This window comes from Bubalus kerabau, chromosome 2 (genome assembly GCF_029407905.1).
Source record: "Bubalus kerabau isolate K-KA32 ecotype Philippines breed swamp buffalo chromosome 2, PCC_UOA_SB_1v2, whole genome shotgun sequence".
Lineage (NCBI taxonomy): Eukaryota > Metazoa > Chordata > Mammalia > Artiodactyla > Bovidae > Bubalus > Bubalus kerabau.
The window spans coordinates 167,989,210-168,013,681 of record NC_073625.1 but is presented as its reverse complement, the minus strand read 5'-3'; the positions used below and the strand labels follow the sequence as shown (position 1 = coordinate 168,013,681).

At 37.0% G+C, this 24,472-nt stretch overlaps 1 protein-coding gene across 1 annotated transcript in view; it reads right to left on the bottom strand.

Moving 5' to 3' along the window:
• PLSCR5 (phospholipid scramblase family member 5) overlaps positions 1 to 23,898 on the bottom strand; it is a 133,020-nt gene extending 109,122 nt beyond the window's left edge. The window contains exon 1 of the mRNA XM_055570115.1: positions 23,872 to 23,898. Coding sequence (XP_055426090.1) covers positions 23,872 to 23,898 — 27 coding nt within the window. The remainder of the gene's footprint in view (positions 1 to 23,871) is intronic.
• Between the last annotated feature and the right edge of the window lie 574 nt (positions 23,899 to 24,472).

Genomic DNA, 24,472 nt, shown 5'->3' with positions numbered 1-24,472 from the left:
TAAGTAGTCATTATATCAAATGCAATTTTACTTTTTGGAAAACAGAAGCAAACCTTGTTTGTTGCCTGCTGGTTTTTTTATATATGCAAATCTTTATATGTTACAGAACAACCTAGCTGCCTTCTACAATCACATAAACATTTTGCTGTTTTATGAGATGTTTGTAATAAATGTGATTGATGATTATTTTTACAATTGCCTATTATAAAAACACGATTTTATGATTAAATACTTAAGGATAACTCAATTTCAAGTCACAAGATTATAAGCTAAGATTTGACATGGATGACAGAATACAGGTTTAATCTACTGTTTAAATTTACTTGTATATTTATTTTAGAGACTATTTTTTCTTGTTTACAGAGATTTTTGCATTTCAGTCAATGGCAAGCCTGTCTAAAGATACTGCTAGTGTGGCTTGGGGCAGGAAAATAGCTTAAAGCTGCACACACATATAGTCACAAGGGTGAACAGCTATAATTATATTGGAGTGCATCCAAGAAAACAGTACTTTGTTTACACTTACTGCTGCTTCAAATTTATGTGTACCTCAAGAGAATATACTATAAATTGATTTTAATACTAAAAGTTGTTGACCTATAAGTACCATTTATTGAATATTTTTAATGTTGGTATTATCTTCCAAAAATTTAAAATTAAGGTAAACATGGATAATTATTTACTATAATTTCAAACCATAGATTTAGAAAGTCTATTGACTTAATCAGGTCAAAGACCATTCATAAAAATATAAAGTCTTATTCTGAGGTCCTTTAAAATTGGAAAGGTGACTACAGACTATAATGATCAACTAAAGACAGAGATATCTTTAGAGTTAGCCTGAAAACAGAGCTGGGCTTATGACCAAGAGTGAATGTAGATTTTGGACTTCTCTAGTTTTAGGTGATAAAAAAAGGAATACCACATTTATTCAGTTATTTGTGAAAAGTTAATTTTACCATTTAAGCCTATCAGGTATTTTAAAGTTTTCTCTTTCTTACATTAACCTTTAGAAAAATAGAAATTGATATGGGTCATGGATAAAACCTAACACCTAATAAGCTGGTTCAAGAAATACCATCCTTTTTAGGTTTGTGTTCAAACCTAGAGACAAGATTTGGGAGCCTGAGAAAAGCAGAGCTGGTGCAAGACACGGGTCACATGACAGTCTATAGACAAACACTTCTGTGACTGATTCTGATCAACAAGTATGGCCTCTAGGTTTGGAATCCATCACCTTAGGTAGTAGTACTTCTTTTCCAACTTTACTGAGATATAGTGGACACATAATAGTATATATGTTTAAGGTGTACAATGTATTGATTTCATACCTGTATATATTGTGTAATGTTTATAATAATCAGGTTACTTAACACACACTCTAACTCACATAATTACCATTTTGTTGTTGTTATGGTGAAAACATTAAAGCTTTACTCTTCCAGCCATCCTCAAATATGCAAGCAGTATGGTAGTAATAAATTTTATGTTCCCATGGGTTCACCTGTTTTACATAAATATCCTTTCAAGTTACAAATTAGGGAGGTCAACAGCAACAACAGTATTTGAATAAAGTTTCATATTAAATACCTTTCCGCTTCTTTTTAAGTAACAGAAGATTATTCTTTTTGTTTATATATTTACTGAGAAGATGCCCTTATACACTATCATTGAAGAAGAGCTAATAGTCAGTTACTATGTGCTCTGCACACTGTCATTATTTCTTCAAGATACTAGAATGCTAAATGTCATTGATCATGCTTGGTTTTGAAGCCTCTCCTGCCGTTAACTATCTGAGTGGCTAGATTAAGTTACTTAATCTCTCTAAACACTAGAATCTTCATTTATAATTTAGTAAAAGAGTAGAATCTGCACTATAGGGTTGTTTTGAAGATTAAAATGGCAAGGCATGTCTAAAATTTAAAACAATATGTATTACATATTATGTGCTCTGTAAGCACTTGCCCTTACTACTAATTTATTTATTCATTCACTCATTCATTCCCTGAATCTATATAACATTGTACAATTTTACCCATCAATTATATAACTTATGCAGAGAACATCATGAGAAACACTGGGTTGGATGAAGCGCAAGCTGGAATCATGATTGCCAGGAGAAATATCAATAACCTCAGATATGCAGATGATACCACCCTTATGGCAGAAAGTGAAGAGAAACTAAAGAGCCTCATGATGAAAGTGAAAGAGAAGAGTGAAAAAGTTGGCTTAAAGCTCAACATTCAGAAAATAAAGATCATGGCATCCAGCCCCATCACTTCATGGCAAATAGATGGGGAAACAGTGAAGGACTTTATTTTGGAGGGGCTCCAAAATCACTGCAGATGGTGATTGCAGCCATGAAATTAAAAGACGCTTGTTCCTTGGAAGAAAAGTAATGACCAACCTAGACAGCATATTAAAAGTCAGAGACATTACTTTCCCATAAAGGTCCATCTAGTCAAAGCTATGGTTTTTCCAGAAGTCATGTATGGATATGAGAGTTGGACTATAAAGAAAGCTGAGCACTGAAGAATTCATGCTTTTGAACTGTGGTGTTGGAGAAGACTCTTGAGAGTCCCTTGGATTGCAAGGAGATCCAATCAGTCCATCCTAAAGGAGATCAGTCCTGAATATTCATTGGAAGGACTAATGCTGAAGCTGACACTCCAATACTTTGGACACCTGATTGGAAGAACTGACTCATTTGAAAAGACCCTATGCTGGGAAAGATTGAGGACAGGAGGAGAAGGGGACGACAGAGGGTAAGATGGTGGATGGCATCACAGATTCAATGGACATGAGTTTGGGTAAACTCCAGGAGATGGTGATGGACAGGGAGGCCTGGAATGCTGCAGTCCATGGGGTCACAAAGAGTCAAACACAAGTGGTTGACTAAACTGAACTGATCCATCAATTTCTTCTGGGCCTAAGGTAAGCGCTTGTGGAGAATTCTCCAATGTATAAATAGGATGATTTATGTCACTGCAATGTATAAGATGATGGTTTATGTTACTGAGGAACCAATTGTCTGATAGGAGAATTAACACAGATAGTTAGGTAATGTCATGGTAAGTACTTAGATCATATTGTTGGTTTTCAGAAGAATAAAAATAATGGGTACAGATGTATTATGTCATAATTTCAGGCACTATGCCGGATACCTTACATACACTATCTCATTAATATAGTACTCAGATGAGAGGAAAAAGATTTTGTGCAGTAAGTGATGAGTGATATAAGTAATAAAGCACTTGTTAGATTTAAATTTAAAGATAAGAGAGAAAAATCCATTCAGTTCAGAGAAGAGTGAGTATACTACAGAACATAAACTAGTCAAGGGGGAAAAAACCAAATGCTCTGTTTGGGAAGAACAGAGGGCACAAGGGAAAAAATAAACTAATGTGCCATCACCTAGGGGGTTACAGAATAATGTAAAGGAGATATACCAATGTATCAGTCACTTTAATTGAATTAAAGTAATATAAAATATGACAGTTAATAGATTTTCAAAGTACAATGATATAGGTTTTAATATAATGCACTTGATTATCAATTCAGTTCAGTTCAGTCACTCAGTCGTGTCTGACTCTTTGCAACCCGATGAACTGTAGCACACCAGGCCTCCCTGTCCATCACCAACTTCCAGAGTTTACCCAAACTCATGTCCATTAAGTCGGTGATCCCATCCAAACATCTCATCCTCTGTCGTCCCCTTGTCCTCCTGCCCCCAATCCCTCCCAGCATCAGGGTCTTTTCTAATGAGTCAAATCCTTGCATGAGGTGGCCAAAGTGTTGGAGTTTCAGCTTCAGCATCAGTCCTTCCATTGAACACCCAGGACTGATCTCCTTTAGAATGGACTGGTTGGATCACCTTGCAGTCCAAGGGACTCTCAAGAGTCTTCTCCAACACCACAGTTCAAAAGCATCAATATATGTGTATTATACATGTATTGTATATGTGTGTATTATACATAATACATATATATTATACATATATTTACGTGCTTGAAAATATGTATTATTTTCAAATATCTTTTTGCATTCATTTCTAACACAATTCCACAGTGATAAGAGAACAGACTTTGCATGATTTCAGTACCTTTAGGTCATGAGATTTTTGCACCATGTTTTATGTCTCTCGATATGTTTTAGTATCTTCTAGTTTATAGTCTATGGGTACATGAATAGAATTTGTATCCTACAGCTGTGTGAAAATTGTATATATCTTAATTTTGTTGAATTGGTTCATTGTGCTTTTCAGGTCTACTACTTTTTCTACTTTTTTTGTTCTACAGTTTTTCTACTTTTATGTTCATTCTATTCATTCTATAAATATTTAAGAGTTTGATATTGAAACTGGAGCCTATTATACAGAGTGAAGTAAGTCAGAAAGAAAAACGCTAATACAGTATACAACGCATATATATGGAATTTAGAAAGATGGTAACGATAACCCTGTATGCAAGACAGCAAAAGAGACACATATGTATAGAACAGTCTTTTGGAGTCTGTGGGAGAGGGAGAGGGGGGGATGATTTGGGAGAATGGCATTGAAACATGTATAGTATCATATAAGAAATGAATTGCCAGTCCAGGTTCGATGCAGGATACAGGATGCTTGGGGCTGGTGCACTGGGATGACCCAGAGGGATGGTACGGGGAGGGAGGTGGGAGGGGGGTTCAGGATGGGGAGCACGTGTACACCTGTGGCGGATTCATGTTGATGTATGGCAAAACCAATATAATATTTTAAAGTAATTAGCATCCAATTAAAATAAATAAATTTAAACTGAAAAAAAATAAACTTCAACTAAAAATCTCAGTTTATCTACTTAAAAAATTGTAATATACAGGGGAACTATATATAACTTTGCTCTGTATTTTCTAAGTCTCCTATAAATGTGTTATCATACTTTCATAATTTTAAAAAGATAGTTTTAGGGATCAAATTTTTTATATTCAGAACATTTATAAATTGAATAGATTGAATTCTATCAAACAATATATTTGGAGTAAAAATTGGAATGAGGCCTTAAAAAAAATCAGTCTTTTATAAAAATGATCACATTATTAACTGCCTTCCCACCATCTAGTTTAACAGGAAATGTAATCAGGAGTGGCAGCTGTGCAGTGCAGGAGCGGCCCAGAGGAGATACCCCAAGTCCAAGGTCAGGAGTGGCGGCAGTGAGGAGATGCCCCACGTCCAAGGTAAGGAGCTGCGGCTGCGCTTTGCTGGAGCAGCCGTTAAGAGATACTCCACATCCAAGGTAAGAGAAACCCAAGTAAGACGGTAGGTGCTGAGAGAGAGCATCAGAGGGCAGACAGACTGAAACCACAATCACAGAAAACTAGCCGATCTGATCATATGGACCACAGCCTTGTCTAACTCAGTGAAACTAAGCCATGCTGTGTGGTGCCACCCAAGACAGACAGGTCATGGTGGAGAGTTCTGACAAAATGTGGTCCACTAGAGATGGGAATGGCAAGCCACTTCAGTATTCTTGCCTTGAAAATCCCATGAACAGTATGAAAAGGCAAAGAGGTAGGACACTGAGAGGAACTCCCCAGGTCGGTAGGTGCCCAATATGCTACTGGAGATCAGTGGAGAAATAACTCCAGAAAGAAGGAAGGGATGGCGACAAAGCAAAAACAACATCCAGTTGTGGATGTAACTGGTGATAGAAGCAAGGTCTAACGCTGTAAAGAGCAATATTGCATAGGAACCTGGAATGTTAGGTGAATGAATCAAAGCAAATAGGAAGTGGTCAAACAGGAGATGGTGAACGTCGACATTCTAGGAATCAGAGAACTAAAATGGACTGGAATGGGTGAATTTAACTCAGATGATCATTATATCTACTACTGTGGGCAGGAATCCCTAAGAAGAAATTGAGTAGCCTACATAGTCAACAAAGGAGTCTGAAATGCAGTACTTGGATACAATCTCAAAAACGACAGAATGGTCTCTGCTTGTTTCCAAGGCAAACATTCAATATCAGAGTAATCCAAGTCTATGCCCCAACCAATAATGCTGAAGAAGCTGAAGTTGAACGGTTCTATGAAGACCTACAAGACTTTGTGAACTAACACCCCAAAAAGCTGTCCTTTTCATTATAGTGGACTGGAATGCAGAAGTAGGAAGTCAAGAAACACCTGGAGTAACAGGCAAATTTGGCCTTGGAATACGGAATGAAGCAGGATAAATGCTAATAGAGTTTTCCCAAGAGAATACACTGGTCATAGCAAACACACTCTTCCAACAACACAAGAGAAAACTCTACATGTGGACATCAACAGATGGTCAATAATGAAATCAGTTTGATTCTATTCTTTGTAGCCAAAGATAGAGAAGCTCTATACAGTCAGCAAAAAATAAGACCAGGAATCGACTGTGGCTCAGATCCAGAACTCCTTATTGCCAAATTCAGACTAAATTGAAGAAAGTGGAGAAAACCACTAGACCATTTGGGTATGACCTAAATAAAATCCTTATGATTGTACAGTAGAAGTGAGAAATAGATTTAAGGGACTAGATCTGATAGACAGAGTGCCTGATGAACCATGGATGGAGAGTCATGACATTGTACAGGAGACAGCGATCAAGACCATCCCCAAGAAAAAGAAATGCAAAAAAGCAAAATGGCTGTCTGAGGAGGCCTTACAAGTAGCTGTGAAAAGAACAGAAGCAAAAAAAAAAAAAAAAAAGAGAGAGAGAGAGAGAGAAGGAAAGATATACCCATTTGAATGCAGACTTCCAAAGAATAGCAAGGAGAGATAAGCAAGCCTTCCTCAGTGACCAGTGCAAAGAAATAGAGGAAAACAATAGAATGGGAAAGACTAGAGATGTCTTCAAGAAAATTATAGATACTAAGGGAACATTTCATGCATAGATGGGCTCAATAAAGGACAGAAGCTGTAGGGACCTAACAGAAGCAGAAGATATTAAGAAGAGATGGCAAGAATACACAGATGAACTGTACAAAAAAGATCTTCGTGACCCAGATAATCATGATGGTGTGATCACTCACCTAGAGCCAGACATTCTGGAATGTGAAGTCAAGTGGACCTTAAGAAGCATCACTATGAACAAGGCTAGTGGAGGTGATGGAATTCCAGTTGAGTTATTTGAAATCCTGAAAGGTGATGCTGTGAAAGTGCTGCACTCAATATGCCAGCAAATTTGGAAAACTCAGCAGTGGCCACAGGACTGGAAAAGGTCAGTTTTCATTCCAATCCAAAAGAAAGGCAATGCCAAAGAATGCTCAAACTACCACACAATTGCACTCATCTCACACCCTAGCAAATTAATGCTCAAAATTCTCCAAGCCAGGCTTCAGCAATACGTGAACCATGAACTTCCAGATGTTCAAGTTGGTTTTAGAAAAGGCAGAGGAACCAGAGATCAAATTGCCAACATCCACTGGATCATCGAAAAAGCAAGAGCATTCCAGAAAAGCATCCATTTCTGTTTTATTGACTATGCCAAAGCCTTTGACTGCGTGGAACACAATAAACTGTGGAGAATTCTTCAAGAGATGGGAATACCAGACCACCTGACCTGCCTCTTGAGAAATCTGTATGCAGGTCAAGAAGCAACAGCTAGAACTAAAACATGGAAAAACAGACTGGTTCCAAATAGGAAAAAGAGTACGTCAAGGCTGTGTATTGTCACCGCTTATAAATTTTATATGCAGAATACATCATGAAAAACGTTGGGCTCGAAGAAGCACAAAGTGAAAGTGATGTGAAGTCGCACAGTCATGTCCAACTCTTTGCGACCTCGTGGACTGTAACCTACCAGGCTCCTCCATCCATGGGATTCTCCAGGCAAGAATACTGGAATGGGTTGCCATTGCCTTCTCCAGGTGATCTTCCCGACCCAGGGATTGAACCTGGGTCTCCCCCCTTGCAGGCAGATGCTTTAACCTCTGAGCTACCAGGGAAGCCAATTAAAAGAAGCACAAGATGGAGTCAATGTTGCCGGGAGAATTATCAATAACCTCAGATATGCAGAAGACACCATGCTTATGGCAGAAAGTGAAGAATTACATAGCCTTTAGATGAAAGTGAAAGAGGAGAGTGAAAAAATTGGCTTAAAGCTCAACATTCAGAAAACAAAGATCATGGCATCCGGTCCCATCATTTCATTTCAAATAGATGGAGAAACTGTGGAGACAGTGTCAGACTTTTTTGGGGGGGGGCTCCAAAATCACTGCAGATAGTGACTGCAGCCATGAAATAAAGATGCTTACTCCTTGGAAGAAAAGTTATGACCAACCTAGACAGCATATTCAAAAGCAGAGACATTACTTAGCCAACAAAGGTCCATCTAGTCAAGGCTATGGTTTCTCCAGTAGTCATGTATGGATGTGAGAGTTGGACTATAAAGAAAGCTGAGAGCCAAAGATTTGATATTTTGAACTGTAGTGTTGGAGAATACTCTTTAGAGTCCCTTGGAGTGCAACAATATCCAACCAGTCCATCCTAAAGGAAGTCAGTCCTGAATATTCATTGGAAGGACTGATGTTGAAGCTGAAACTCCAACAATTTGTCCACCTGATGCAAAGAGCTGTCTCATTTGAAAAGACCCTGATACTGGGAAATTTGAAGGCAGGAGGAGAAGGGGATGGCAGAGGATGAGATAGCTGGTTGGCATCACCGACTCAATGGACATGAGTTTGAGTAAACTCTAGGAGTTGGTGATGGACAGGGAGGCCTGGCATGCTGCAGTCCTTGGGTTCACAAAGTGCCGAACACAACTGAGTGACTGAACTGAACTGAACTTTCTGTGATGTGATTTTCATTCCAGCCAAGGGATTGTGATTCTTCTTTCTTCTGTCTGGTGGCTTTCTTCAGCTCTCTGGTGGCTGAAGAGACTGAGAGGCTTCTGTAAGTTTCCTGTTCGTAGGGCACTGGATCTTGCTCTGGTGGGCATAGATGTGCTCATTAAATTTTAACCCTATTATCTTCTGATGGATGGGGTTGTTCTCCTTCCATGTTAGTTGTTTAACCAGAGGTGACTCAGCCCTGGGGTCATTTAAGTTTCTGTTGTTCAGTCACTCAGTTTTGTCCAACTCTTTGCAACCCCGTGGAGTGAAGCATGTCAGGCTTCCCTGTCCTTCACCACCTCCTGGAGCTTGCTTAAACTCATCTCTATTGAGATCCAACCATTTAGTCCTCTGTCATCCCCTTCTCCTCCTGCCTTTAATCTTTCCTAGCATCTGGGTCTTTTCTAATAAGTCAGGTCTTTGCCTCAAGTGGCCAAATTATTGGAGCTTCAGCTTTATCATCTATCCCTCCAATGAATATTCATGATTGATTTCATTTATGATTGACTGGTTTGATCTCCATACAGTCTACGGGATTCTCAAGAATCTTCTCCAACACCACAGTTCAAAAGCATCAGTTCTTCTACACTCAACCTTCTTTATGGCCCAACTCTTATATCCATGTATGACTACTGAAAAAAACACTAGCTTTGACTATATGGACTTTTGTTGGCAAAGTAACATCTCAGCTTTTGAATACACTGTCTAGGTGATCATAGGTTTGTTTTTTTTTTTTTTTTTTTCCCCAAAGAGCAAGTGTCTTTTAATTTCATGGCTGTAATCACCATCTGCAGTGATTTGGAGCCTAAGAAAATAAAGTCTCTCACTGTTTCCATTGTTTCCCCATCGATTTGCCATGAAGTGATGGGACTAGATGCCATGATTTTAGTTTTTTGAATGTTGAATTTTAAGACAGCTTTTTCACTCTCCTCTTTCACCCTAATCAAGAGGCTCTTTAATTCTTCTTCACTTTCTGCTATGAGTATTGTCATCTGCATATCTGAGGTTATTGATATCTCCTAGAAACATTGATTTCACCTTGTGCTTCATCCAACCTGGCATTTTGCATGATGTACTTTGCATATAAGTTAAATAAGCAGGTGACAATATACAGCCTTGATGTACTCCTTTGCCAGCTTGGAACCAGTATGTGGTTCTGTGTCCGGTTCTAGCTGATGCTTCTTGACCTGTATACAGGTTTCTCAGGAGGCAGGTAAGGTGGTCTGGTATTCCCATCTCTTTATTTTCCACAGCTATTGTGATCTACACAGTCAAAGGCTTTGGCCTAGTCAATAAAGCAGAGTAGATGTTTTCCTGGTATTCTCTTCCTTTTTCTACGATCCAATGGATGTTGACAATTTAATCTCTGGTTTTTCTGCCTTTTATAAATCCAGGTTGAACATCTGAAACTTCTCAGTTCATGTACTGTTGAAGCCTAGTTTGGAGAATTTTGAGCATTACTTTGCTAGCTAGTGAAATGAGTGCAATTGTGTGGTAGTTTGAGCATTCTTTCACACTATCTTTCTTTGGGATTGGAATTAAAACTGAATTTTCCCATTCCTGTGGTCTCTGCTGAGTTTTCAAATTTTCTGGCAATATTGAGTGCAGACTTTCACAGCATCATCTTTTAGGATTTGAAATAACTCAGCTGGAGTTCCATCACTTCCACTAGCTTTCTTTGTAATGATGCTTCCTAAGGCCCACTTGACTTTGCACTCCAAGACGTCTGGCTCTAAGTGAGTGATCACACCATCTTCATTTTCTGGACTTTGAAGATTTTTTTTGTGTAGTTCTGTTTATTTTTGCCACCTCATCTTAATATCTTCTACTTCTCTTAGGTCCATAACTTTTCTGTCCTTTTTGTTTTGATCTTTTCGTGAAATGTTCCCTTGTTATCTCTAATTTTCTTTAGTCTTTCCCATTCTGTTGTTTTCCTTTATTTCTTTGCATTGTTCACTTAGGAATGTTTTCTTATCTCTTCTTTCTATCCTTTGGAATTCTTCATTCATTAGGCATATCTTTCCTTTTATCCTTTGCCTTTCACTTCTCTTCCTTTCTCAGCTATTTGTATAGCCACCTCAGACAACTATTTTGCCTTTTTGTATTTCTTTTTCTTCATAGAAGTTAACCTTCTCTGACTTTAGAGGTCTGAATTTAAAAATCTCGTTTGTCTCCTTACAAAAAAACAGAGAACAAATTCATTATTCTCTCAATTGATAAGTCAAGAGAAAGAGTCATGTTTGTTGCTTTGATGCACCCAATGTATTTTAAGATAACTAAATAGTTAATGAAGAGCTTCTATTTTTAGATGGAATTTATTGAGATAGATTTAGAATATTTAATGAGATTATTGAATTATAGTCAGTTTTATAAGGACATTATAATATAGTAAAAATAGTCTTATGCTTTGCAATAGATATTGGAGTATTCATGGATAGGAAAAAAAAAACAGCTATGTTTACTGAACTTATTTTTCTAATAAGTAGAAATGTATAGCAATAAAAAGTTCTTCAAACTGGACATTAAAGCACTATACTAAGCAAACTTTCTAAAGGTATATAAAAAGCAAATCTGAATAATTTCTTAAAATAAAATTCATTAACCTATGACAACTAAAAATGAAAAATTTAAAATTAAAATAATTGCATCAATCACCTAAATGAATAATGTTGCTGCTGCTGCTGCTGCTAAGTCACTTCAGTCATGTTCGACTCTGTGCGACCCCATAGATAGCAGCCCACCAGGCTCTCCCGTCCCTGGGATCTCCAGGCAAGAACACTGGAGTGGGTTGCCATTTCCTTCTCCAATGCATGAAAGTGAAAAGTGAAAGTGAAGTTGCTCAGTCGTGTCCGACCCTCAGCCACCCCATGGACTGCAGCCTTCCAGGCTCCTCCATCCATGGGATTTTCCAGGCAAGAGTACTGGAGTGGGGTGCCATTGCCTTCTCCAAAATGAATAATGTAGAGAAAGAAAAACTCAAAATGAAGTAGAAAGAAGAGATTGATAAATGTGAAAACAGGAGTTATTACGTTAGAAAATAGGTAAAATGTAGAAGTAATAAGTTCAAAACTTTTCTGAAGTGACTGAGAGGATAAATAAACCATTAGTTAACCTAAAAAATATACAAACAATTAGAAAAGTACAATTATGGGGATTCCTTGGTGGCTCAGATGGTAAAGAATCTGCCTGCAATGCAGGAGACCCAGGTTTGATCACTGGGTCGGTAAGATTCCCTAAAGAAGGGAATAGATGCCCACTCCAGTATTCTTTGCTGGAGAATCCCATCTATAGAGAAGCCTGGTGGGCTACAGTCCATGGAGTCACAAAGAGTCAGACACTGAGTGACTAACATACTGTACAATGAATTGAATAAAGATTTAAACAGGAAAAGGTAGAAAAATTTTTAAAAAGATAAGTAAAGTTATAAGAATGGAGACAGAGAGCAGGAGTGAGCAAGGAGGGGAGAGTATGTTTTATTTAAACCTATATATGTATCTTTTGTTTCAGGAATAAAATGTGTTTTAATATAAAAATACTATATAATTCATATTATTTGAGTTAAAAAGAAAAATAATAAATTATCATAACTTTCCTAAGAAGAAAATATATATTGGTTAGTGAAATTAACATTTTAAAATTTGGTTACCCCTGACAAGTTTAGAAGGGTAGTAGAAGAGTCTCAATTTAAAAAAAAATTAAAATTGCCAAGACTGTATGGCTTTAAATATGATGGAAAGCTCCACGGTTCATTTAATAAATCAATTAATACTTTTATGGTCAATATTTGAGTCATTAGTAAAAGACAAAGCAAAACAAATAAAAACACCATATACCAATTTCTTAATATAGGCACAGGAATTCTAAATAAAATCCTGGGAAACCAAGACTTGGTATGATGAAACAAATATACACTACACCAAAAGTATTTATATCAAGGAAGGCAAAGACCTTTAAATATCAGAAAATCTTTCAACGAAATCTATAATATCATTCAATCAATGAAGGAAATTCATGTGATCATTATTGATATGTGCTAAAAAGTAATTTGATAGATTCAGAAGCCATTCCAAATAAAAACCGATTGTAAAAGAATGTAATAATAGAAGACAAGTACTTAAATATCATAAATACTGCCAAAATCAGCAACAAGCGTTATTGTAAATGGTGGAACATTAAAGCTATTTCTATTAAAATTAGAAACAAGGCACAAATGGCTTTCTCTCTTATTATTCAACACTGTTACTTTCCTTTCTTTTCCCCCAGTATTTATTAGAGCATAGTTGCTTTACAGTGTTGTTTTAGTTTCTATTGTGCAGCAAAGTGAACCAGCTATGTATGATTCATATATGTGAATCATTTATGTGTACATATATGCTCTTTTTTTTTTTTAATTTCTTTCTTATTTACATCACCATGGACCACTGAATAGAGTTTCCTGTGCTATATGGTAGGTTCTCATTAACTATCTATTTTATAGATAGTATAAGTAGTCAGAAAAATCCTCTGGAGTATGAAATGGCAACCTGCTCCAGTGTTCTTGCCTGGAAAATTCCATGTACAGAGGAGCCTGGCGGACTATAGGCCACAGGGTTGCAAAGAGTTGAACAACTGAGCAAACGTATGCACATCAATAGTGTATGTATGTCATTCCAGTATTCCAATTCATCCCATCCCCCTTTTCCCCTTGGTATCTGTATGTTTGTTCTCTATGTCTGTGTCTCTATTTCTGCTTTGTAACTAAGATAATCTATATCATCTTTTATCAAATTCCACATATATGCATTAATATACAGTACTTGTTTTTCTCTTTTTGACTTGCTTCACTCTGAATGAAAGTCTTTAGATCCACCCTTTGGAGATTTTAGTAAATACAATTGAACAGGAAAATAAAATAATCATTGTGAATATTGTCTTTATGCGTGCATGAGTGTATGCTCTCAGTCATGTCTGGCTCTTTGTGACCCCATGAACTATAGCCTGCCAGGCTCCTCTGTCCATGGGATTATACTGGCAAGAATACTGGAATGGGTTGCCAAAGTAAATGTCAATGTGCATGGAAACTTTCTTTTTTAAATGTATTTTTAACTGAGGAAAAATTGCTATACTATGTTGTGTTGGTTTCTGTTGAACAACAATGCAAATCCAGCCATAATTATACATAAACACCTCCTTCTTGAGCCTCCCTCCCCTCTCCCCTATGCCATCCTCTAGATCAGGAAAGTATATATGATAAAAATTTATCATTTCAATTTGGTGGGATACAACATTTACTGGATGGAAATGATACAACACACAATCCATCTTGGATGAAAAACAAATCTAGATAGCTTAAAATTTAAATACATAAATAAAATAAATATTTTAGAAAAAAATTAGAAGCCATAAAAGCAATAAATGATTCTTTACTCTGTAGCAAGAAAGTCTAAATTATAGTAATACAGGTATATCATTTTGTGAATTCATATTGAGAAATTAAATCAAGTGATAACACCTGCTGCTCACAGTGATGTAGTTTGCTGATCATGTTTGCTAATGGAAACATGAATTGTTACAACCCACTTAAGGATAAAAAGATCTTTGTACTAAGCAATATGGCTTCTGGCACTATATGCTAAATAAAGTAAGAGTGTAAAATTAGTTTTTCACAAGCATGTCTATTGCAATATGTTTCTGGTTAAAAGTAGAAACAAGTGATTCCCTCATCAATAGGAAAATGGTTCAATTAATGTTAATATATGTATGGCATGATATTCATACCATTGGGTAACTACCATCCATATTATTATTACCCAGAATTAAAAGAAGGAGGTAATTGTTTCATTTAATAAAAAAAAAAAAAACATGAAATTGAGCAGTGGAAAACTGTGATCCTATTTTTATATAACAAATAACAAAATGTTTGTTTGTAAGTACATGTACATATCTATGGAGAAGGAAATGGCAACCCACTCCAGTGTTCTTGCCTGGAGAATCCCAGGGACAGGGGAGCCTGACGGGCTGCCATCTTTGGGGTCGCACAGAGTCTGACACGACTGAAGCGACTTAGCAGCATACATATCTATCATCTATCTCTGTTGTGTACTTCTGTATCTGTATTTTATTATATAAGCACCGCAGAGGTGTGAAGAGATATATAGCTGTTTCTTTAAACTGATTACTTTGATAATCTTAGAAAATGAAGGATAGAAAAGAGAGTAAAGATACACCATCATCATCATCATGTGCTTTGTTGCTCAATTGTGTCCATCTTTGCAACCTCATGGCCTGTAGCCCATCAGGCTCCCCGGTCCATGGGGATTCTCCAGGCAAGAATACCGGAGTGGATTGCCGTGTCCTCCTCTAGGGGATCTTCCCAACCCAGGGATCGAACCCAGGTCTCCTACACTGCAGGTGGATTCTTTACTATCTGAGCTACCAGGGAAGCCCATGAATACTGGGTGGGTAGCCTATCCCTTCTCTGGAGGATATTCCTGACCCAGGAATCAAACTGAGGTGTTCTGCATTACAGGTGAATTCTTTACCAGCTGAGCTACCAGGGAAGCCCTATCATCATCATAAATAATAGTCATAATGGCTGCCTGATATGTGATGCTTAAAACTGCATGAATTAATCATTAAAGTATTAACAGTGATTTTCCTAGAGTAGTGGATATTCAACTGATTTTTACTTTCCTCTTTAAATCTTTGAATAATTTTTTACTTTTTGTAATGTGGTTATGTTTTCTCACAGGGGAACTTTCAGCTCTTTATGGGCATAGGGAAAGTACAACAGTACTGTCTGAGAAAAGTCTTGGAGCAGAAAGGTTATGTTAGCATGAAGAATAGAAAGTATGAGCTCAAATAACCAGAACTGGGTAACCTCTGAACAATGATTAGGGGAAAGGTACCAAGATCCAAAGATTCATGGGGCATTATATCTAGATATTTCCAGGAAAAAGGCATAAGATTATCAAATCTTGATGCCTTTACCCTTTACATAACTAAGATCTTATTATCCACAACCACCATTTGTAACTAAACTTTTCATGTGTATCATTCTGCAGAAAAAGAGTAGGCTGCTTATGATCACATAAGTCTGCCATTCAGTGGGAGTTTTCCTTCTCTGGCATTTTTATTAATAGTAATTAAATATCTTGTGATCTAAATCAAAGTGAAACTGAAAAATATCCTGTGTCATAAAGCATAGTGCAGAAGTCCATATTTTGATCTGAAGTCATGAAGTTAAATAGTATATTTTGAAGCTGTTAGGGACACAGATTCTTCAGTAAATTTTTTACCTCTGAATTTATCTCCTTGAACACGACAGCTCACTTATTTCTTCCTTCTTCTTTTTTTTGTTCATTCTTCAACTAAACATTGGAGAAAGTTAGTAAGTCTCTTTAACCAAATTTCTGTCCAGATCTCTCTCCTCTGAGCTTCATAACTCTATATCAAAAATTTTACACGACATCTGTTCTTGGCCACTTCAATATCCACTGCACCAAAAACCTAAACCATGCTCTCTCACTCCTCTTGTCTTGCATTAGGATTCCCAGTTCTAATAAGTGGCATCACCTGTTGAACAAGCTAGGAAACTAGGAGGTGTCTTTGACACAATTTTTGTCATCCTCCCCTACATTCAATTAATAGACAGTTCTTCTGATTTCCTCACTTACTTATCTTTCAGACTAATATATTTTTAGTACCTCTGCACTTCTAGCACATCATATTAACCCATATTACCACAACCTCACGTGTGAACGACTGTAGTGGCCTCCTAGCTGGTATCGCCTTCATTTTGGAAACTCTCCAATATAATCTCTATCCTCCAATTAGAGTCATCCTTTAACAAATCATCTCTATATAAAATGTTTCAGCAATTTTCTCCTAGAATAAAGATCCAGATGCTTCAGTGGCCAACACGACTGCACATATACTGACTCTCAACTATACCTCTGCTCTCAACTTACAATACTCTGCCTCCACTCTTCAGCATTTCTGACACACACTTCTGTCTCTTATTCAGATGTGCTTTGCTATCTGCTGCTTCAAAACCTCTTTCCGTGTCATTTTCCTATTTCCTAGAAATACTGTCTAACCCTTGCTTCATCCAAATGCACATAGAAACTTCTGTTCACACTTCATGTCTTGGCTAAAGTGAGACTTCTCTGTGCTTACAACCCAGCACTTTTCATAATTTGTGTTCCTCTCTGAAATAATTATTTGGTTAATACTGTCACCCTCATTCCCAGAAGCTGTCAGTTCTACAAAGGCATCTGTCTCTTTTAAACCTCACTAGATGGCTGGATGGCATCACCAACTTGATGGACATGAGTTTGAGTGAACTCCAGGAGTTGGTGGTGGACAGGGAGGCCTGGCGTGCTGCAATTCATGGGGTCACAAGAAATTGGACACGATTGAGTGACTGAACTGAACTGAACTGATACGCTTCACAGGGCTCAACCCAAAGATGGTACTCAGTACATATCTGCTGCATAAGTAACTGACTGTGGTCTGTCTAAATGTAATATCCCATAATTCTCTTCTATTTACATTCTTGTGTACTTAGCAAATGAAATGGACCTATTCATTTTGATAATTTAGTTGCTTCTCCCTCTATTACAATTGTTTATACTATTGCCTTTATGCATACTGTTTTCTGGTTTACAATTTTGTGATATTATAGTTTAATATTCTAAATGTAAGCCTCTTTTTTTCTCTATAAACATGGGTTATATTTATTTTCTATAAATGTCAGTTGTATATAGTCTCTATCATGAAATAGGTATAAAAGGCAAGCAAATGCAATAGCACATATAGGATCGATAAAACAAATAGAAAATTATATTGAAAAACATATGCAAATGAATAGAAGCCATTTTCATGGACTTGAAGTTCCTGAGAGAAGTTTTGTATCTTTACTAGGGCTGTATATTTCACAGCACCTACTTTAGGAGCTTGTACTCAATGGGCAGTAGGTCATACATAATGAATGTCTCATGTTTAAAAATGTTTGCAAGAAATTAGCATGCTATATAAGCATTACAGGTTGAGCCAATTATTTCTATCCCTTTTTAAAGCATTAAATGATGATCAAAGTAAAATCAAGTGAAGACCTTATATATGAGGACTATAAGTAACATATCTATGGTAATACATATTTTCTTCAAGATTAATTTAAATGTGAACAAATATGTCCCTATAAAAATAAGTCAATTTAGGCTTACCATATTTGGGAAGGCATCAGATCAAATTTATGAGGTTCATTAAGCATAGGGAATTAAATTTGAGAAATTGGTATTTCTTACTAGTAGATTTCAAGAGTAATATTTAGCAGCCTATCAAATATGTATTTATCATGTAATTTGGCATTAAAGATCAGAACAAGTAACTAGTTTTATATGTCTTTTTGCAGCCTCACCAAGTGTTTATAATTTAAATTTTTTTTATAGAGTAATGCTTTACTAAGTATGGCTCTCTAGCTCCAACTATACAAAAATTTCAGACTATCACTGAATTGCTCTATTATCTTTCCTGCTGCAGTAGCTATTTCTTGATTGGATAGATTGCTAATGGATGGTATTACTTATCAGGAAGCTACAAATATTTACAAAATATTGGTTTCTCACATAAGAATACACAGAATTATTTGTGAGATTTTATTTTATTGCCTGGATTTTGTGACATATGCTGTGCATGCACAGGAAATTATTCTCATTAATGTTTCCCAGGAGTATTTTGATGCATATTAAAATAACTCTGAGAGTACAGGAAATTAAAATAGCGTCAAGTAGAAATTATATTTATATTTAAAAATAAAGACACACAGGTAAAAACATTACAAATGCTTTCCTGTCTGTCATAATAACTAAAAAGCACAGGCAGATAATAGAATTCAATGTCAACACTCACATTTGTAGCCCCAGCTCTTTCATTTACTTCTTTCATAGGAAACTATGAATATATTGTGAAATGCTGAGTCAGGGATGACCCCCCCATCTTCCTAGGAAGTAGTTGTTTGGACCATACACTGACATTGCCTTCTTTTCACTCAGTTTCATTTTCCTTCTTTGATTAGTCATTGCTTCTATTGAAAATAATTAGAATTTACTGCCTCCTAAATATAGATATATTTGTATTTGCCATGCCTAAATCAATGCATTGCAAACAACAATCAGTCTGCAGACAATACAGTTTTAAAAACAATAACAGATTTTATAAAGATCTGGCCAGCTGGGCTGTGTAATTTCGTAAGTGTAACTGCACCTAAAAATAATGAAGCTTAGTCATGGGTATTTTCAAGCCTTCATTCTAATCCAAGATTTTATCATTTCAGAGTGAATCTGATTGTTATTGTCATATTCAGTATTTAGATGGAAACCATGATTATGATGGAGGAAATTGGTGTAAAAACTTTAAGAAATGAAATGCATATGAAATGGAATAGAAGGATGGATTTTCTCAGTATTTAATATTCATCTGAATAGTAAGACTTTGTCTTTTCTTCAAATCATTGTAAATTACTCTTCTCAATAGCATTGGATTAAACATTAGCAGAATTTGAAGGCAAATAAAGAATGAAGCTCAATGGAAAATGTTCAATTTCAATAGATGTGTAGGTTAGCAATGGTCAACCACATCTTTTCTTACTGCTTTGAAAGATGTCCAAGATTGCAATGAGAAATGGACATATTTCCACCTTTAGGAGTTATCAGGGAGTGTGTTTGTGTGCTTTGAGGAAGGGGAATAGATTTTACAAGTTTGGGAATATGTATTTTATGGTTTCAATATAATATGTCCTCACATCTTTCTCAGTGGAAATGTTTTATAGTAGGAAAAAATTCAGAATTTAGGTATCGCCTAAATCATTTTTAATGTTGACTTGTTTTTGGCAACTATCTGAATATTCTAGGACATGCTTTGCATCTGGTTTGGGACAGATACATACACAGGTGTCCTCTTGTGAAATGGTTTTGTACATACAATCATTTGTAGAATACACAAATTATTTCAGACTTTTGGGGGATGATAATGTAGCATAGTAGGAAAAGCACAACAATAGACTAAGGAAGACATGAATTTGGATTCAAGCTCTACCACTTAATACTTGTGTACATTTAGATTTGTCATTTATCTCCTGTAGTCCTAGTTGCTTTGTCTATAAAATGGGGATTCATAATACTTCTATTAAGTCTTATATTGAGGTTTCAGTTCAGTTCAGTCACCCAGTTGTGTCCGACCCTTTGCGACCCCATGAATTGCAGCACGCCAGGCCTCCTGTCCATCACAAACTCCCGGAGTTCACCCGAACTCATGTCCTTCGAGTCTGTGATGCCATCCAGCCATCTCATCCTCTGTCGTCCCCTTCTCCTCCTGCCCCCAATCTCTCCCAGCATCAGAGTCTTTTCCAATGAGTCAACTCTTCTCATGAGGTGGCCAAAGTACTGGAGTTTCAGCTTTAGCATTTTTTGAGGTTTAGTCAAAATATATATAAAGAACCAAGCATATTCTGAGGAAACGATTATTTAACTGCTATATTTATCACTTGAATAACAAGTTGATTTTTGTAGGGATCTTGAATAATTGTCACATTGATGATGAACGTATTCCTGCATATCACCACAACCTCCTCCTCATGAACTGTTAGGAAACTACTGTTTTGTGCCTATCTGTTACCACTTTGGATTTCATTTATTATCTGTATGGATATGAATGTGAGTATGTGTATACATTAACAATCACCTATCTCTTATTTATCACTCAACTAAAGAAAAGAATTTACAGCTTCTTTAGATAGTACAAAAACCTGGCCACATATTGATATATCAGTTTTCTTGTTTGTTTGGTGATGAGACTGTAAAAGCAACCTATTTTAGATCTTACTATTTATAATTTGAAAATATTTGTGAACTCAAATACATCTTTTATATCATTTCAAACATATCTTTTAAATCATTTATTCTCAAACATTTTTTTGTTTGGACCCAACATACTATTCCTCCTCCCCTAGAATTACCTAAATATATTACTATTTTTTGAGGGGAAAATTATATATGAATTCATGTAAACAAACAATTGTTTGGGTGCTTGTTATGTCAACCTTTCAACTGATATCAGAATTGATCTGAATATTTTAGAAGTAGAGCATTTATAGGAAATAGCAGAGGTCAAACCAATTCTAGTCACATGTGTATATACTAACTCTTCAGATCAGATCAGTCGCTCAGTGTTGTCCAACTCTTTGTGACCCCATGAATCGCAGCACACCAGGCCTCCCTGTCTATCACCAACTCCCAGAGTTCACCCAGACTCACGTCCATCGAGTCAGTGATGCCATCCAGCCATCTCATCCTCTGTCGTCCCCTTCTCCTCCTGCCCCCAATCCCTCCCAGCATCAGAGTCTTTTCCGATGAGTCAACTCTTCGCATGAGGTGCCCAAAGTACTGGAGTTTCAGCTTTAGCATCATTCCTTCCAAAGAAATCCCAGGGCTGATCTCCTTCAGAATGGACTTCTTGGATCTCCCTGCAGTCCAAGGACTCTCAAGAGTCTTCTCCAACACCACAGTTCAAAAGCATCAATTCTTTGACGCTCAGCCTTCTTCACAGTCCAACTCTCACATCCATACATGACCACAGGAAAAATCATAGCCTTGACTAGACTAACCTTTGTTGGCAAAGTAATGTCTCTGCTTTTGAATATGCTATCTAGGTTGGTCATAACTTTCCTTCCAAGGAGTAAGCATCTTTTAGTTTCATGTCTGCAGTCACCATCTGCAGTGATTTTGGAGCCCAGAAAAATAAAGTCTGACACTGTTTCCACTGTTTCTCCATCTATTTCCCATGAAGTGATGGGACTGGATGCCATGATGTTCGTTTTCTGAACGTTGAGCTTTAAGCCAACTTTTTCACTCTCCACTTTCACCTTCATCAAGAGGCTTTTTAGTTCCTCTTCACTTTCTGCCATAAGGGTGGTGTCATCTGCGTATCTGAGGTTATTGATATTTCTCCCAGCAATCTTGATTCCAGCTTGTGCTTCTTCCAGCCCAGCGTTTCTCATGATGCACTCTGCATATATTTTAAATAAGCAGGGTGACAATATACAGCCTTGACGTACTCCTTTTCCTATTTGGAACCAGTCTGTTGTTCCATGTTCAGTTCTAACTGTTGCTTCCTGACCTACATACAAATTTCTAAAGAGGCAGATCAGGTGGTCTGCTATTCCCATCTCTTTCAGAATTTTCCACAGTTTATTAGAGAAGGTTAATCTTTTTGGCCCATTTATTAGAATTTCATGGACTTACAGCTGAGTCCTGTGGAGTATGTGGATATTTAAGTAAACTTTTCCTCTGTCTTCTATAGTGTGGAGCTTTGCTTTGCACTCTCCACCAACACCCAGTGTCTTATGAAATAATTCATTAATAACATTTTTCAGGATTTAAGCAATTTTATAGGAACAACTTAATGAAACAACTTTTATCAAAACATTTTTCTAACAACCTACATGTAAAGCAACATTCTAGGTCTTCTCTCCTATTACAATGGAGCATGTGGGCTTCCATTCCCACCATCTCATTGCAACTGCTTTAGTTAAGGTGACCAATAACTATACCATATAATTAAATCCAATGATTAATTCTTTCTGTCCTCATTCAACTTTTCCTTTCTTCTCTTGACTTCTGAGTCTCTTTTTTTAAGTTGTCCTCCTTTAATATGTCTCTAAATTTTGCAGTACCCTAATACTCTATCTAAGTGTTGCTTTAAAAAAAAAAATAACCCTTTTCTTGAGAGATTTCATGTTGTTCTGTGACTTTAAAATACTGTCCATACTCTGATCATTCCAAATATGTGTCCTTGGCACATATATCATTCCTGAACTCTAGACTTACAACAATTCATTTGACATTTTCACTGGGATGTCACAGGGCAGCATAAACCTCACTGTTCCATTATGTTAGAGAATTCCTCAGCTAATCTTCCCAATAGCAGCTGATGGAATCATATCCAGCCATTGTTCATGCTAAAAACCTGAGTCAGTGTTCATTCCCTTCTTTCACCTCACGTGTACAAAGTCTACAGTGTACCTTGCCAGGAGCCACCACGGGAGATCCCACCCATGACAAAGGTCATGTGGAGAAGACTTGACAGGCAAAGGCGTATCAGGACTCGAGGCATTCCCTGGACCTGCTTGAGCATCTACCCCGAAACCAAAATCTGTCTGTCTACTGTTTACTATATTATGCCTTTCAACCACTCTTCTGATATTAGCAGGGGGCTATCCCCGACCACCTTTCTCTGGAGAAAATCAACTTAGGGCTCTAAGTTGATAAGTCTCCTGGGCATGAAAGGAATATTTCTATTCTAACCCCTCTGTAGGCATTCTAGCTTGCTTGACAGGTTTTTCCTTACTCTTACAACTAACGCACATGATTGTTCACAACTTCCCAACAAAGAAAGGCACGGGAAGCCTAAACATTCTAAAAGTCCTAATGGGCATAGAGCCCTTTAAGGGGTGAAAAATTATTAGAATAGTACTGGTAAAGGGCTTCATTATTGGGCCAATGCTTGCTGCCAAGTTCCCATATCCCTTATCCATTGTGCACCTGGGAGTGCATTAGTTAATGTAGTTGGAATATAAGAAAAACAAGTAGTAGCCTTGGTATTAACCACATCAGACCTTTGAGCTAATAAGTTCTTTCTTTGTTGTGACCCACTGCACCTTTGCTCCATGAGAATGTAACTCTGTTTAGTACTTTCTGAGGCTGACACAGATTAGAAATATAAAGAAAAAACATTTCAAGGGAAAACAAGTTTTCTGGTTGATCAACCTTTATCAAAAAAAAGTCATAAAATGTCAACAGGCCTCCAGGCCAGAAGATAATATACATAGCATAAGACCCTTGTTTATGGAAAGGCATACAGAAAAAAATCCTGGTTTTGATAAGGGCAAAACTGATGGAGTGTTTGGGCTGACTCTGCATGACCTTGCATCTTTCATTTCCCTCTATGTACAAGTCAGGGTATAAAAGCTCCTTTTGAAAATAAAGTTATGGACCTCACTCACCGAAGCTTGGCCCCCTGTGTCATTCATTCGCCGATGCCATCCATCCTGAGGGTACCCTTGGATCCTGCTGGGGCTGGACCCCAGCAGTACCTGACACTCTTGTCTCCAAAAATATCATGATGTTCATGTCTTTTTTCTATTTCCTATGATATAATCAATTATAATCCCCTACATCCCTGCTTCCACTCACTCCCACCTGCAATTCATTATCTACTGTACAGCCAGAGTTTTCTTTTTAAAACATGCAGCAAATCATGTAATTGTACTTCATAATGCCTCTAGTGTAGAGTACATCATGAGAAAAGCTGGGCTGGAAGAAGCACAAGCTGGAATCAAGATTTCCAGGAGAAATATCAATAACCTCAGATATGCAGATGACACCAACCTTATAGCAGAAAGTGAAGAGAACTAAAAAGCCTCTTGATGAAGTGAAAGAGGAGAGTGAAAAAGTTGGCTTAAAACTCAACATTCATAAAATGAAGATCATGGCATCCGGTCCCATCACTTCATGGGAAATAGATGGGGAAACAGTGGAAACAATGTCAGACTTTATTTTTTTGGACTCCAAAATCACTGTAGATGGTGACTGCAGCTATGAAAT